Source organism: Amphiura filiformis, chromosome 1 (genome assembly GCF_039555335.1).
Source record: "Amphiura filiformis chromosome 1, Afil_fr2py, whole genome shotgun sequence".
Classification (NCBI taxonomy): domain Eukaryota; kingdom Metazoa; phylum Echinodermata; class Ophiuroidea; order Amphilepidida; family Amphiuridae; genus Amphiura; species Amphiura filiformis.
In genome coordinates this window covers 52,987,634-53,002,848 of record NC_092628.1, presented here as the reverse complement: position 1 = coordinate 53,002,848, position 15,215 = coordinate 52,987,634, and the positions used below count along the sequence as shown (strand labels likewise).

At 36.8% G+C, this 15,215-nt stretch overlaps 1 protein-coding gene across 2 annotated transcripts in view; it reads right to left on the bottom strand.

Moving 5' to 3' along the window:
- Positions 1 to 453: 453 nt before the first annotated feature.
- LOC140148717 (rhodopsin-like) overlaps positions 454 to 15,215 on the bottom strand; it is a 57,763-nt gene continuing 43,001 nt past the window's right edge. The window contains exons 4-6 of one of the 2 annotated variants that reach the window (XM_072170764.1): positions 8,483 to 8,533; positions 5,805 to 5,993; positions 454 to 1,277 (exon numbers count right to left, since the gene is read on the bottom strand). In XM_072170764.1, the coding sequence (XP_072026865.1) occupies positions 774 to 1,277; positions 5,805 to 5,993; positions 8,483 to 8,533 (744 nt within the window). In that variant the 3' untranslated portion in view covers positions 454 to 773. The remainder of the gene's footprint in view (positions 1,278 to 5,804; positions 5,994 to 8,482; positions 8,534 to 15,215) is intronic. The other variant, XM_072170773.1, reaches the window with a different exon arrangement.

Genomic DNA, 15,215 nt, shown 5'->3' with positions numbered 1-15,215 from the left:
TATTAGGGTATGTACTGGGGTTATGGTGTAAGGCAAGTATGGAGTCGATGGTTATTTCGTTTAGATGGACTTAATAGCTACACATTAACGATTTAATACTAAATAAGTAGAAACATTTGTTTACACTCTGGCAGACTTGAGTCCTGAATACTTTCTTACCGGATATTTCAAATATTTTCAAAGAGAATACAGTATCAATGTAATATTGCAACCCAATGTTTAAATTTAGACTTTTTAATGTAATGAATCTTGAAAAAGGCAACTTCAGTTAAGGACCGCTCTCCAATCATTATGGGTCTCTATACTCTGTCAAGTGTTACACCCAAAGTTTGAACTGAAGTACCTCAAACAAAAGGGGAGAGGTCAATGAGACCCTGCTTCAAAGAAGCACTTTCCCGAAGGCTGATGCTCACGAAAGTCCAGGGATCAAGACTGCCATTATAGACTCAGATAATGAAAATAATAATTAAGTTAAGTCCATCAATAATAAAGTTTTGGACATTTTCCCCTCCCGAATAAAATCATTAACCTGGGGCATAAATAACACCCCTTGGTATCTCCTTTATAGAACCCATACCATTGTTTTCCTGTATTTGTCACAATATTTGAGTGCAAATCCCGCTAGGCCATGCTCCTCTCCGAATCTAATAAAAAGAGCATTGAGCATGTTCTATTCTTTGTGTCCTGAGTCTTTTGAGAAAGCATGATTTTAGAATTTGAAATTTACAATTATAATCGTTATGAAAAACAATATTCACATATATACATTATGTTCAAATATCTACTTTTGGTCCATCATCTACTTCGGTAGGTTGTCCGGGCAACGGTGTAACAGTTGCTCTATTCTGGATTTTCTTCAGATTCGGTGGTTTCAGAGTTGTTTTGCATTCCTTTGCGTCCTCTTTCGTCAAAGATGTTTCGGCCGGCGGGCTATTGAATTTTGTAATCTCAGTGACATGACTTGATGTTCCACCGGTATTACTCTGTATTTCCTTCATCTCTTCTACAGTATCTTTACAATCGCTAAGCTTCGCCGGCGCCACAACAATATGTCGACTGGCAGGTAAGGGAGTAACGGGTCCTATGTCGGATATTTCTGTGACGCAACTTTGTTCAACAGTTCTTTGTACCCCACCTCGTGTTTTTTGTGCTCGACTGACGGTCTTGCTAACAGTGTTGACACCTTGCGGATTGGTTGATCTTTGTCCAGGATCTGATTCTTCTCTTTCAAATGGATTCCGACCACAAAATGCCCAATCGATGAATGCCTCTTTAAACTGTAAACGATAAAAAATACACTTACAGTGTCAAAACTAATAAGTATACTAGTAAGTATTAAGGGGCTGTGCAATAATTAGAGCCCTGGGGGGTAAAATTGGGGGGGGCAAGAAATTTTTGGCGAGACGAAAGGGGAGGGGGGCAAGCAATTTTTGGCAAGCTGAGAGGGGGGGGCAAGTGATTTTTGGCACGCATTCACGGGGCGCCTTTTTAATAAAATGCTTTAAAAAGGCTTAGGAAAACGGTACGGAAACGCTTAAATATGCAAATTTTCCTGCTCGCTGCGCTCGCAACATACATCTAGACCATTTAAAGTTTGGAATTTGGGATCCCAAAATTTGGCATGTTCAAGGGGGGGCAAAGAATTTTGGCGGGCCGAGAGGGGGGGGCAAGCGATTTTGGCGGGCCGAGAGGGGGGGCAAGCGATTTTTGGCGAGCCGTTCGGAAATTTTACCCCCCCCGGGGGGGCTGATAATTATTGCACAGCCCCTAAATCAAGATGTAATATTGAAAGAATATGCAAATAATAACAAAGTATAAACGGGCTTTGACGGATCATGTCTAACTCTTTGGCATGTGAATAAAAGCCATGGTGCCATGATGGGGAATACAGAAAAACCTTTCATAGGTCTTTCAAGATGAGGTCAAATGTCATTAATGTGGTCATTTCCGGTCTGAGATCAATTGTATGCACATAATTATGTTAAGGCTTGTGCCGCCCATTCATTAATCTCGAGTTAGTTCCTGCAAATGCGAATTTTGGTGTCTAATTATATATACCGTGATAGCCAGGGAATCAGATTATGAAGCTTTAATTTCAAATTTGTGATTTTCCAATAAAAATCAATTTATCGAAAGGATGTGCATTCATTTAGTTGGACGGCATGCTCACACCCATTTCAAACATATTTAAAGACAGTCATGTATTAAACATCCAATCCTAGAAAATTAAATTTCTTTTGAATCTACACCACTAAATAGAATAACATAGCAGACGAGCAATCGAGCCTGCTAAAATTAGTAGAGAAAATATATTTACGACAATGTGTGTTTTGGTAAACAGGGTCTACTCTAGGACTTTACCTTCTGTGTGCTATTTTTGGGAATTAAATTCAGGATTTTAAAGATACGAATTTGCCCAATTATGTGGATTCGATGGTTTTGTATCTCAAAATGTTAGCATTCATCATCCACTTTTTTCATCTCATAACCTATATGTTGATCTTTAAAGAATTGTGCATTTGAAACAACCTGTCGCTTTATAGCTGAGAAAATTGCATTTGAGTAGCTGTCATGGGGAACGTGTTAGTAGTGTGCACCTGTTGGTTTGGCCGTATCGTGTTTTGAGGTCTCCTCAGTTCTCAGGTAGTCTCACATTGATTTTTAATGCATTGAAATGCACTGAGGCCAACGGTACTTTGTCTGTACCTTTCATTCACTGTCACGATCAAATCGCTTGGTTTATAGAGTTCAAATGTCCTGAGATTCGACTTGTGAAATTATTGCAAAGCACACATGCCCATTTTTAAAGCAAACGAATCGTCTAGAATCGTCTAAATATCATGCAAGTTAAGCTTTAAAAGCTGCCTTTTCGGAGTCTGTATTGATCAGCAACGTAGCTTGCTACGCCATCACGACGTCTTCATTCACTGTAATATTTACACTTCTCTGTCATTTGACCACCCGAAGTCAGGGGCTATTTTAGGCACGTTTGTGCAGTGAGATTCAAATTCCGTGCAGTGAGAATTAAAAATCCGTGTTTAAAATATTTCTATGCCCTTGGGGCCGGAGGGCACACGCTACGCTGAATAAAAACGCAAGCTACGTATTTATATCAATATGACACCATATCAGTCCACATGCATTGCTGCTATTATGCAACTTGTCATGACGAAAACAGAGCTTTTTATGTTATGCAAACTATCTTAATTTGCTCAAGATGAAAAAAAAGGTACGACACATGTATAGTTTTATAGTAAGAGTAAAGTCAAAGTCAAATTTCAGGACATTTAGTGTATTTTAACAGCTACCCGCACGGTCATCGAGTTTTGCTTGCAGGTGCGGCCAAATGAGAAACCACCATTTTGTTCCGACATGTTTAATAGATTCGAAAGAAGGGCCGAGGGATTCATGCTAGGGGTACACACTACCGCACATTCATGAGCAGTTGTGTTAATATTTTAGCACTTTTTAAACATTTGACGCTTTTATAAACACTTAAACACATGAAGATTTAAACACTTGAACATATGAAAATTGTGTTAAAGTTGAACACAAATTCCATGTGTTCCTGTGTTAATATCTGCTTCCGCAGACTTGAGGGATTTGTTTATTGTTTATGTTCTGCACAAAAGATCCGCATGGAAATTTGTGCTGCTTTATTTACGGAATAAAGCTTATTTGTATAAAACTAGTAATTACTGCCTAACAAAGTACTATAATAATGGACCGAAAGCGTATAAGTAGTACTTGGCTCACTAATAATGGATTTTAAATGGAATTATTCTTCCTCTTTATTGAATCTATTATATTAAGCGTGAGTTAAAAGTTAAAAACACCCATACGGCGTACTTGAAATTTGTGTTGAGTGTGTTTTATTGCGCTCTTTCTCCTATAAGATAAATAAAACATCGCTAATAATTATAAAGGGCGGTATTACCAAGATTCGAAATACATGTATGTAGGGTGTTGCGCGTAATATGCATATGTTGCATTTCCAGTTATGCTGCTCTCAGGCAGGTATAGAAATATGTAGGAAAAGGAGTTTTCTCACGCGCGTGCAAGAACCCCAATGCCTTATGCAAAGACAATTTTATTACATATGAGCAAATTTGTGGATGTTATAGACTTTTTTTGCAGGAAAAGAGGTAAAAAGGCATTAAAATGAAAGATTGGGCTCAAATGCAGGGTCACGGTATAAACCAATGTAACCAGAATCCTAAAAGAGTTTTTTGTGATCAATACATGGCAGTGCAAACAACATTGGCCAAATTCTTCTTGTTGGTGACTGAAGATGGATGAGGGTTGCTGAAAGGTCATACATATATAAAATATATATACGGTTGAACTTTAAATAAATTGACATATTATTTGAAATTTGTTAATTTTTATTCTGTGCTTTATAAGTATGTGATTTTTGTTAACTTGTCTATATGAAGTGAACCTAAAAAGTAGTATTTTCGAATCAACACTTTTCCTAAAAAAAAAGAATATAAGAAAAAAATATGGATGGTTTTAATAAGTGAAGGGAGCATTTTATATACATATATGAAGTAGTACTAACAAGATTAGTATAATTTTTACTAACTTATTAGCCCGGGACACTTTTAGTGATAAAATTGTAACCCACGACCTTATCCGGAGTAAGGCCGACCATCGGGGAAAGGAAGCCCATATGTTTCAATCATATTGGAAAGGTCATAATCTTTATTTTTAACTGATATGGACTTTGTGATACGTTACACAATTTAGTTCATATTTAACAAAAAATCCGGTGAAAATCATATGTTTGTTGGATTTGTTGGCCGAAAATCAATTTCGGTCTAAGCCTATACTTTGGGGGTAATCTGCGTAGGATTTCCCAATCTTAGAGGAGATATTCACAGGACGTCATACAGACGTTACGTAGGCAGTATTCTATATTTGTATTTTGTTCTCGCTGGATAGAAGGATAGAGGAGACCCATTAGCTATATATTGATACCAAATATCAATATATATTATGTTTAATGTAGGAAATCCAGAAGGGATTGCAAAATCACTCTCCACCTGTATAGTTAGTGTCACAGAATTTATCTCAGTGGGCCGGGTGTTAAATTATCAAATAATTCAACTTATTCAATAATAGTTTTTGTTCGATCTAATTTAAACAGCACAAACAAACCCATGCAATGTAATTCACGTTTAACCAATCAGCAGACAAACCGATGTATGAGATGAACATATACCTTAAAGGATGACTCCGGCAAGCACAACATTTATGCCTTGCCTTATATGTAAGAAAAATAATTATCAAGCACGAATCACGTGGTTTTATTTAAAACAAACTCATAGTGACCATAAAAACGAATAAAAACACCCGTCTCTCAACACGCGATATTCAAATTCGCGGGCGCTGAAATTGTCGAATGCAATAACGTCCCAGTAATACAATGAAGGCTGACGACAATTGAGCACAAACATCCATTACGTCATTGCACTTAGACTATTTTGGCGCGGGAATTTTGAATATCGCGTGTTGAGAGCCGACTGTTTTTATCCGTTTTTATGGTCAATATGAGTTTGTTTTAAATAAAACTATATAATTCGTACTTGATAATTATTTTTCTAACATATAAGGCATAATGTTGTGATTGCCGGAGACCCCCTTTATATATTCATTATTATAACATTGCGGGTTTTTTCAACGGCCGGATTCGCCGTCTGACCAGTGATATTCAAATCTGGCAGGTACAGTTATGAAACTTTCCAATACTTTTTAACGACAACCTCCCTGTAAGCTTCACTGTAAACCAAGGAATGTCTTACCTGTTTGTTCAATAAGAAATATATGATTGGATTATAAACGGTACACAATTTGGCAAACAGGCTTGGAACGGTTCCCATCAGAGGAGTTACTTTGTCTGCATTACCAGCCGCTACATACAGAGCAAAGGCCGAGTATGGAGTCCAGGCGATTAGGAATGCCGTTATCATTATGACAATCATAATTGTCACCTGGAGAATTATATAATAATAATAATAATAATAATAATAATAATAATAATAATAATAATGATAATAATAATAATAATAATAATGATAATAATAATAATAATAATAATAATAATAATAATAATAATAATAAAAATAATAATAATAATAATAACACTAATAATAATAACACTAATAATAATATTATTATTATTAATAATAACAAGAAGAAGAACAATAATAATAATATAACTATTCCAATATCATTTATTATTATTAATAATAATAATAAGAAGTACAATAATAATAATATAACTATTCCAATAAAATTATGATAAAATGGATCGTACACCACGAATGAGCCGTAACTGTCCTAAATTGTATTCTGAGTTACAGTGTAAAATGTGCATGAAGGTCGTATTCATAGGTACCTCAAGTTAGTGCTACATGTATTTTAATAGCACTAGTGAAACACCTTTTAAACCAATCAATAATCATATTGTTGAAGAGGATATTAAGCTTCCATCTATGTCTTCAGAATTCTTAAATATCTCTAGTCTAAATCTTTATCAAGTGGTGGGTTACAAAGCATTGTATGTTGTCTAGGTATGTATAACCAACAATTAACAATGAAAGGACATTCCTGAACCTCGTTGAATTTGGGATGATTTTGAAATGATATGTATTACCAGTAATGTGGGAAAAGAGACACACGTAGAACCAAAAAAGGTATTCCATTTTGTTGAAGGAGCAAAGTACACAAAACCAGTAACCACACTTCTGGATATCGTTTGAAGTCAAATGGTATACCATTTTAAAGCTTAGGATATATATTTTCTAAACACGAAATAAAACAAAATTGACCGGACGGAATTTACGACTCATTCGTGGTGTATCACAAATTATTATACACATTTTTTCAAATGCGAGCTGTCTCTAATATGCACTCAAAGACAACCCGATGTCCAAAGGCATCAATTTAAATTGAAAACTAAATGTGCATAATACATAACATCAAAGAGACACCTTCTGAATAACGCCATTATAATTATTGTATGAAGAACACATTTTGCCCTGACCATTGGAGGTTGAAGCCCTGTAATTTCAGGCTTTAAATCAGTGCTGTATTCATGTTGGTTGGTCCAGCCAATCTTTCAGCCCTATTTTTATAGTTGTCAAACTACATTTGCTAATCTATTGGATTTCTGGTTGACTAAATAAACAATTACCTTCTTAGTAGGACCATCAACAATAGCGCAGTGCCTAGCTTTCATGGCATACATGAACATGGGATCCATAACCTAGGGGCATGCACACACTTAGTAAATAATTATGATGAATTCAATTTTGTTTTAAGCATTGCTTGATTATGGAGGGATATCTAAGTTATGCAGAGGACAATGTTGTCAATCATTGACTGCATATAGGCCTACATCCAAACAATATAAGAAGCTAAATCCCTATCCTTATTTAATAAGGTAAATAGTATAAATTTACTGAAGCAAATAAAGCCATTATTGACTATTGATGGCAAGGAAGAAGCACCTAGATTCCATCTAGAAAGAAGAAAGAACATACGAATTGGGCCAGGACATTGACTTTGCTGATGACATCGCCCTTCTGTCAGAAGAAATATAAGCAGCTTTAATCTTTTAAGGGTCAAAACATCAGTTGGAATAGTCGGCTTAAAGATGAATGCCAACAAGACAAAATGTTAATCAAGACCAGTAGGGTAACATCAGCATAAATAATGACACAAAGCAATATGAGGTGAAATACTTCAAATATCTCGGAGCACGGATATACCGAATGCTGAAGGCAGCGTACAACATCCACTGGAAACAGCACATAAGCAACAAAGAGCTGTACAGAGATCTTCCAAGACTCTTAGAGAAGATCAGAGAAAAAGGACACGCTTCGATGGACACTGCGCCAGGAGTTAGAGCGAACCTGTTACTAATCTGATCAACTGGACACCCAAGCATGGAGCAAGAAACCCTTTAAAAAAACCTTATTCACTACTTGCACGGTTCCGCCATTATGTACTATGTGCAAGGAGAGCCTCGAACTAACATCACATGATGAAAAGAATAATTACGTAACTTTACACACAATATAATATCACTGGTTCGATTCTAATTCATGTGTGCTGCCAGTTCGAGACTCTTCTCGCACATTGTGCATAATGACGGATCCATGCAAGTACTGAATAATGTGTAAACGTGCTCAGCGCACTGGACTGCAAGCATCTGATCCGCGAAGACCGATTCAGGACAGAAGGACATGGAGAATTGTTGTGGTTCGGAACCACCTGAAATAATCAAGTAAGCAAGCGTAACAGTGATAATGAAAGTGATAATGATATGATGATGGTAGTAAACTATGATAATAATAATAATAATAATAATAATAATAATAATAATAATAATAATAATAATAATAATAATAATAATAATAATAATAATAATAAAATCATACGTCTTGCTATGTTATAAACACATTGTTAAATTTACCTTTTTGTCAGCTTTGGTTGAAGACGACTTGGCTGCCTCGCTTTCACCCATCTGAAAGAAAATAAAATAGAAACAGTAAAATTTACACAAAAATGCATAAGTCGTAAACACTGCGCTGTCTGCAGGGCTTGACACTCATATTCAATCTCTGTATATAAAAAGTGAAGTCACTTCACTACCTGTGAGTGTGGAACGGTTCCACAGACTATGGAACACCTGTTGGTCTGTCCACAGATGGGGCAACACTGCACACATGAGGACCTAGCTGAATTCAACGATTCTGCTCGTCACTGCGTCAGCTATATTGGCTCGGGCTAGTCCATACAGGACCAATGCAATATTTAGCACTATAATCAACGCCGTCAGGCGTTGGTCCTTATAGATTCGTGCTCTACCCCCAGCAGCGCACTCGAATTACCATAAGCAGTGACCTGAACCAACCCAGTTAATGACAACGTAATAACTCCAAATATGGTTGGTAACCCCGCCCATTATTTAACCTCACCTGTTATGTAACTAGGACGAGTACGCTAGTCATCTCAATCGATTGATTATGAGATTGCATGGATCAAAACACTTTTGAAGTAGCTGGGTTTCGACCAGTGTAGGCCTAAATCGTGATATCATATTGATTTATTTTGTAAAATCAGTGTTGTTATATTAGTTTGGCTCTATTTTGGAAATGTGCTTATTTAAGCATCAAGCGGCAAGTTCGCGTAAAAGCTGGCAACCAAATTGTTTTGTTTAATTCGGGTATGCTGAATTCAAAACTTTTGTCTACCAAGCTATATTTATATTGGAACTCCGTGACCCTCAAAAAAGACCCTCAAACACCCTACATGCTCATGTCATATAGGGGGGCAAAAATGCTCCAAATTCACTAAAACATGTCAAATTATTTGTCTGGGTCTAAGGATCACAAATGTGTAACATTATTTGCGCACGTAGGACATATTGAGTTTTGAGGTTCGACAGGTCCAAGGTCAATTTGCACGCTAGGGGTGAAAAATTAAAAGTTGCTCCGATTTTCGAAAAATTGATGCAAACTGTTCTTCAAGTTCAAGGGATTCTTTGATTAATCACTCAATCGTTGGTTCATTCAACCAACGATCCGTCCAATAAGTATTCAACAAACAATCAAGAAAACAATCAGAATCATTTAATGAATTGATTGATTAATCAATTAATTGATATGGTCATCCAATCAATCAATATAATAATATAATATAATAGAATCACAATAACTTATTAGATTGCTATATCGATGAATTAATAGTCAGTCAATCATTGAGCTACTCATCAAGTATCAATCAATAATCATTCGTTCGATCAATCGATCAATTATTAACAAATTACATTGTAGTCTCGCAATTAATGTACCGCATCTTGGTGTTAAAATATCAATCAATCAAGTAATCGAGTCAAGCAACCACTCAATTTATAATCAGTCTCTCAATTGTCTCTTCATGGTCTTACACTAGGATCCACAACATGCTCATCTATAATTAATAAGGGCACAATTCTTTAACCCCAATACATTTGTATAGTCATTGAATGACCTTTGAAAATTTGGATACAAAACTCATACTCTGAAACTTGAGGTCAAATTTGCACTATTGAGTATTTAATTGAGGTTATTGAACTATGTCATTAGGATGAGTCCATTGTGGTCCATAGTGTTAGATCTGGCAATCTCAATCAGTCAGCCAAATAGTTATTGACCGCTCATAACTTCATCAATCTCAAATTAATCAGTCTCTCAATCAACCAATCTACCAATCATTCATTCTATAATTCAATTACAAATTGCATTCGTTTATAATTCATATGCATGATATCCATTCATTAGTGACTGATTAAGCATCAATAATCATTAATACTCTGGTTCTGATATGATTAGTCTTTGATCTTAAAATCTCTAAACAAAAAAGTAAGCAAGCAAAAATGAAAGAAATCATAATTTCTCGTTATAAGATAAGCCTGATCAATGGCAATATATAAATCAATCAACGAAAATAAAATAAATAAATGAACAATTAATGAACACACATTAATAATAAAACATAAATGATGATACATGAAATAAATGTAATTATAGGCCCGTATTAAATAATGAAAGAAAGAAAGAGAGAAGGAAAGAAAGAAAGAAGGAAAGAAAGAAAGAACTTGCTGAACTTCTTTTTTTTTTTTTTCAAGAAAAGGAATTAAAGTAAATAAATGAGTGAAACCCAAAGTTTTTATGAAGCGTGTGTCCTCCAATTCTATATTTTTCTTAAACATGTTAAACGAATAGGCCAACTATCCCAATTAATAGAGGTTGCGCATACCGTAAATATGGCGGTATACTCAAATCCATTCAACAAAATCATGATTGCAATCTACCGAGACAGTTCGTCTCACACACATAACAAATGCACTACGATCAAATAGGTTTATGACGACATTTGATTGAATGGACTGCACTGCAATCAATAATTTCAAGCACAACCTTTATAGAGGCCTTGCATGAAATTATCGATTGGCTCCAGACAAAGGATTTGAACCGGTGTCCTTCACCGTAGTTATGGCGGAGTGCAGTCCATTCAATCAAATGTTGTCATCAACCTATTTGATCGTAGTGCAGGGTTATGTGTGTGAGACGAACTGTCACGGTAGATTGCAATCATGCTTTTGTTGAATGCATTTGAGTAGTCCGCCATATTTACGGGATGATACGTCACATGCAAGGCCTCTATACAAAAATAGTAAGGAATCGAGGTTAACCAGGACAATATTAAATGTAGTGATGACAAAAGGAATTGATTGTGTGCAACCTACAGGTCAGTGAACTGAGGGTAAGAAGAAAACCGAGTATTATAACAGGATTAACACATGCAACTGAAGAGGGTTAATAATCAATTTTGTTACGCAATACTGGTGTCAATTCCAAGCTGGAAGCTAGTGTTCTGGTAGCAGGTAGGCAAGCCACACCTACTGACAGCTATTGATGATATTTAGTCAATCGGATTGGCTGAATATCATTAGTAGCTGTCAGTAGGCGTGGTTAATCAGTTTGAGATTTCCCTCGACTTTCCAGGTCAGGATATGTCTAATCTAGAAGGACCCACGCCTGACGGCGTGGACTATCGTACTAAATGGAGCGTGGTCCTCCTTGAAGGACTAGCTCGGGCGCATTTGACCCTGCGCTTGGACACGCTAAGAAGAAGAAGACCGGCAATTTGATTGACACATCGGCAGTTTGATTGACAGTTGCTATAGGACAAAATAGTAACGCTTAAATAGTAGGGCCTAATTGCTTAAGATTTACGTTCGTCTGCACGATAACGTTGTGCGTATTGCTTCAATAGTGAAACAAATTGATCCTGCATTTCATTGACAGTTGCTGGGCATTTTAATTTTAGAACACCAAATTTATCCAAGATGGCGGTCATCGGGTAAAATATTTTCCTAGCATATTGATCTAACATCTCAGCTTCTTGGTTTCTCACAATATGATAGTACTGGAAATAAACGACCAAATGTTCATCTTTTTTCGTCATATACATTATTTTACAGAGCGAAAAAATTCCTACTGATTTCCTTATAGTGTTATCAGTAAGAAATAAGGAGGTGAAACCCTACTGCCTGGGCGAGGTATGTTCTGATCTTTCTGATATTTCAGCACAATAGTAGCATGTAGTAAAATTCTTTGAGAGTAATAGTCACCCTTCTATTACCAAATTTTGGTCACATCATTTAGGGCACGAGAGGGCGTATCTATAGAATATTCAGATGCTGAACACCGTGTGGAATTGATAGCCTATAGCCTCATGCGATGTATACGGACGTATGAACGAAATATGAAACATGAATATTGAACATCACAACCTCTCTAATACCAGGGGGATGACACTCACCTCATTTGCATGGCAAAATTACCCGTCTCCTCTGCAGCCAATTTGTTTTCGCTCCATCGAAATCAAGCTGGTCACGGAGGAGACTACCTTCCTTTGTGTTTGTTCATTTGTGTATGGAGAGCCCTTCTTGGAGTCCGTTTGGACTTAGGCTACGCTCTCAGCTAGAGTCCGACGCTGTATTGTACTAGAAACACCTTCTCTGTGAATTCGCTAGAGCAAGGAAAATAAAAACTGGTTTCATTACTATCTGTTTTTGAGCTTTTTTTGCATGTCTGCGACCATGGTGTTACCACAACTGTCTTTGCGTCATTAACATGTGCTGGAGTCTAGCACAGGTCAACCAAAGTCCCGGATTTTGCCGTCAACATGACATCGATCTGATCACACATGCGGACACATGATGCGATCGGTGAGGTAAGTCGTGTGCTGCACCAGGAAGTTTCTCATCCAAGAATGAGAAAATTTAAATTCTCACCATTTTGGCCGTTTCTCATCAAAATGTCCGTTTTCTCATCCAAAACTTCCTTTAGTGTATTAAGTTAGCTTAGGCCTATTGATCCTAAATTTGCTGGTAGGGTAAAACTCGTTTTAGGGGTGTTTAAAAAGTCATGCGTTTAGGCCTACACTATCATACTTGAGTGCCCCCACCCCCACCCCCCGGTGAAATTTGGGACTCATTTGGTCACCGTCCTATTAGCGTCCTTGCCCACACGAGTCGCCCAGGAGTAGGCCCTACCCGGCATTATTAATTATTAGTGCTTAGCCCCTAAATACAGTCGCGTATCGTGTTGTCAATTATCGTTACTTGTGTCCATGGATATGACCCTATGTATAAGTAGTCTTCATAGAATTCACACAGTCTATGCCATGTCATTTACGGATACAAAGAGGATAATAATGTTGAGGGCGCCCACAAAATCTTACACCGTCTTACACAATGTTCCAAGGCAAAGTTCAGTTTAATATTTACTCATCGTACAAATACAGACGTTTTATTATGTTATGATGTTGTCTGGATGGGTGGACAGTTGTCACACTGTGGAAAAACAACAACCGGGAATCCGCATTCATTTACAAATAGCATTAAATTAGTATCACATAGTGGCCTCCGTGCAGTGGAAAACCTTAATTCTTTCATCAAAAAGAAATGAAAATGACCAAAAACCGGATCCACCTGTACGCCTATAAAATGGGCACAGAAATTTGTCTCAAATATGAATGAATTTTAAGAAACATACGGGATATGATGAACCAATGACCTGACGCCATGATAGCAGGATCTATTAGTTGTTTTATATACAATGCATATAGGCCTACCGTGTTGTCATAATACCAATATTTGGCATAATATATAACGACTAATATTTAGTATTGTAAATATGCAGTTCATATGCACAAACGAACACTGATCTTTATGATATTCAGGTTGTTGTACATCTCATATAACATGTCATATAGGAGGTCATATGTGTTGACCTTCTCCTATTGTATTTGTTCATCTGTGTATGGAGAGGATTAGCGCCATTAAACGCCATTAAAACTCCATCAGTATTAGGGCGTAGTTTAGTGAACTCACCAGATTGCTATTCCAAGTACTTTGATAAATACAGATAATATGTATTGATGGGTCGAGGCGATTGCATTGAAAACCTAATACATTATTCATAACAGTTACGTAATCAATCGATAGTGCGGACACTTTTCATTTGCAACCCACCAAAATTCGTGATCTTTTAGCGTTGGAAAAGAAACCACGTGAATAGAGTGCCCTCTCAAGAATATCAACTCTCTGCTAATACTTATTCGCACCCACCACATTCTATATTCAACTGAGTAAGGCGCATGACCTTGAATTGGTGGCATAAGCTGTACAGACAAATGCTGGTGTATCCGTTGTCTGAAAATCCTTACCAGAGTTTCAGGTGGTGGCCGCATTGCATTCTCTAAATTCAGTAAATTTTCATCGTCAACCGTGTAATTGAATGGGATTATTTTGAAATTTTAAAATACTTGAAATATCACAAACAAATAGGCCTATGTTGATAAATAATATAAATACAAGCTAAAACCGTTGGGGTACGATAATGAACCCCACAAAACTAACCGACTATATTGGAAAATGTCATACGGCCGGGCGGTTTCACAAGTTGCCGGCTCGATCGTGTCATCCGCCGCCTGCAGAGTTTAGTCTTCCTTTATTCAAGATGTGTTATTCTGGTCTAAACGTAATAGTAATCTTTTTCAAGATATAGTACGTGTGTAAGGGATAACAAACATATAGTATTAGACGAAGCTCGAGAGTATTCAGCGTAAAGTATTGTGCTGTCAATTAGCGTGATAACCTGTCTTGTATTCACCACTTTTTAACTAAATTGCCCCCGGGAAATTGCTTTTTCTATTGAGGATGAGGCAGTCATCACCAAGTAATTGTGAGATACAAATAAGCTCGGTAAAATGCTTTTTGTGTTAGATCGAATGAAACGAGAAGTGATGTCAGACACTGATTTGACACTCATTGTTTCTGCCTGCAGTCAGCCGGGTTTTAAAGTTGACTAAAGAGAGGTTTCAAAGAAATTGTATTTTTGCTTCCCCGGCTGCAAGAAGGTCCACTACGTGTATCATGACGTTCTATTTAAAATGATGGCTGTTAACGGTGAATTTAATCGTCCAAATTGACAAAATATGAGCAATTTTGATGAGCTTTTCCCGCCATCTTGGAAAGAAATAATTTGGCCCAATATCTATATTTGTGCCTATTTCTGAGAAAATACATAATACTTTTACCATTCTGCATGCAGCACTCACTGAATGCAACTTTAGATATGTTTTGTATGTCA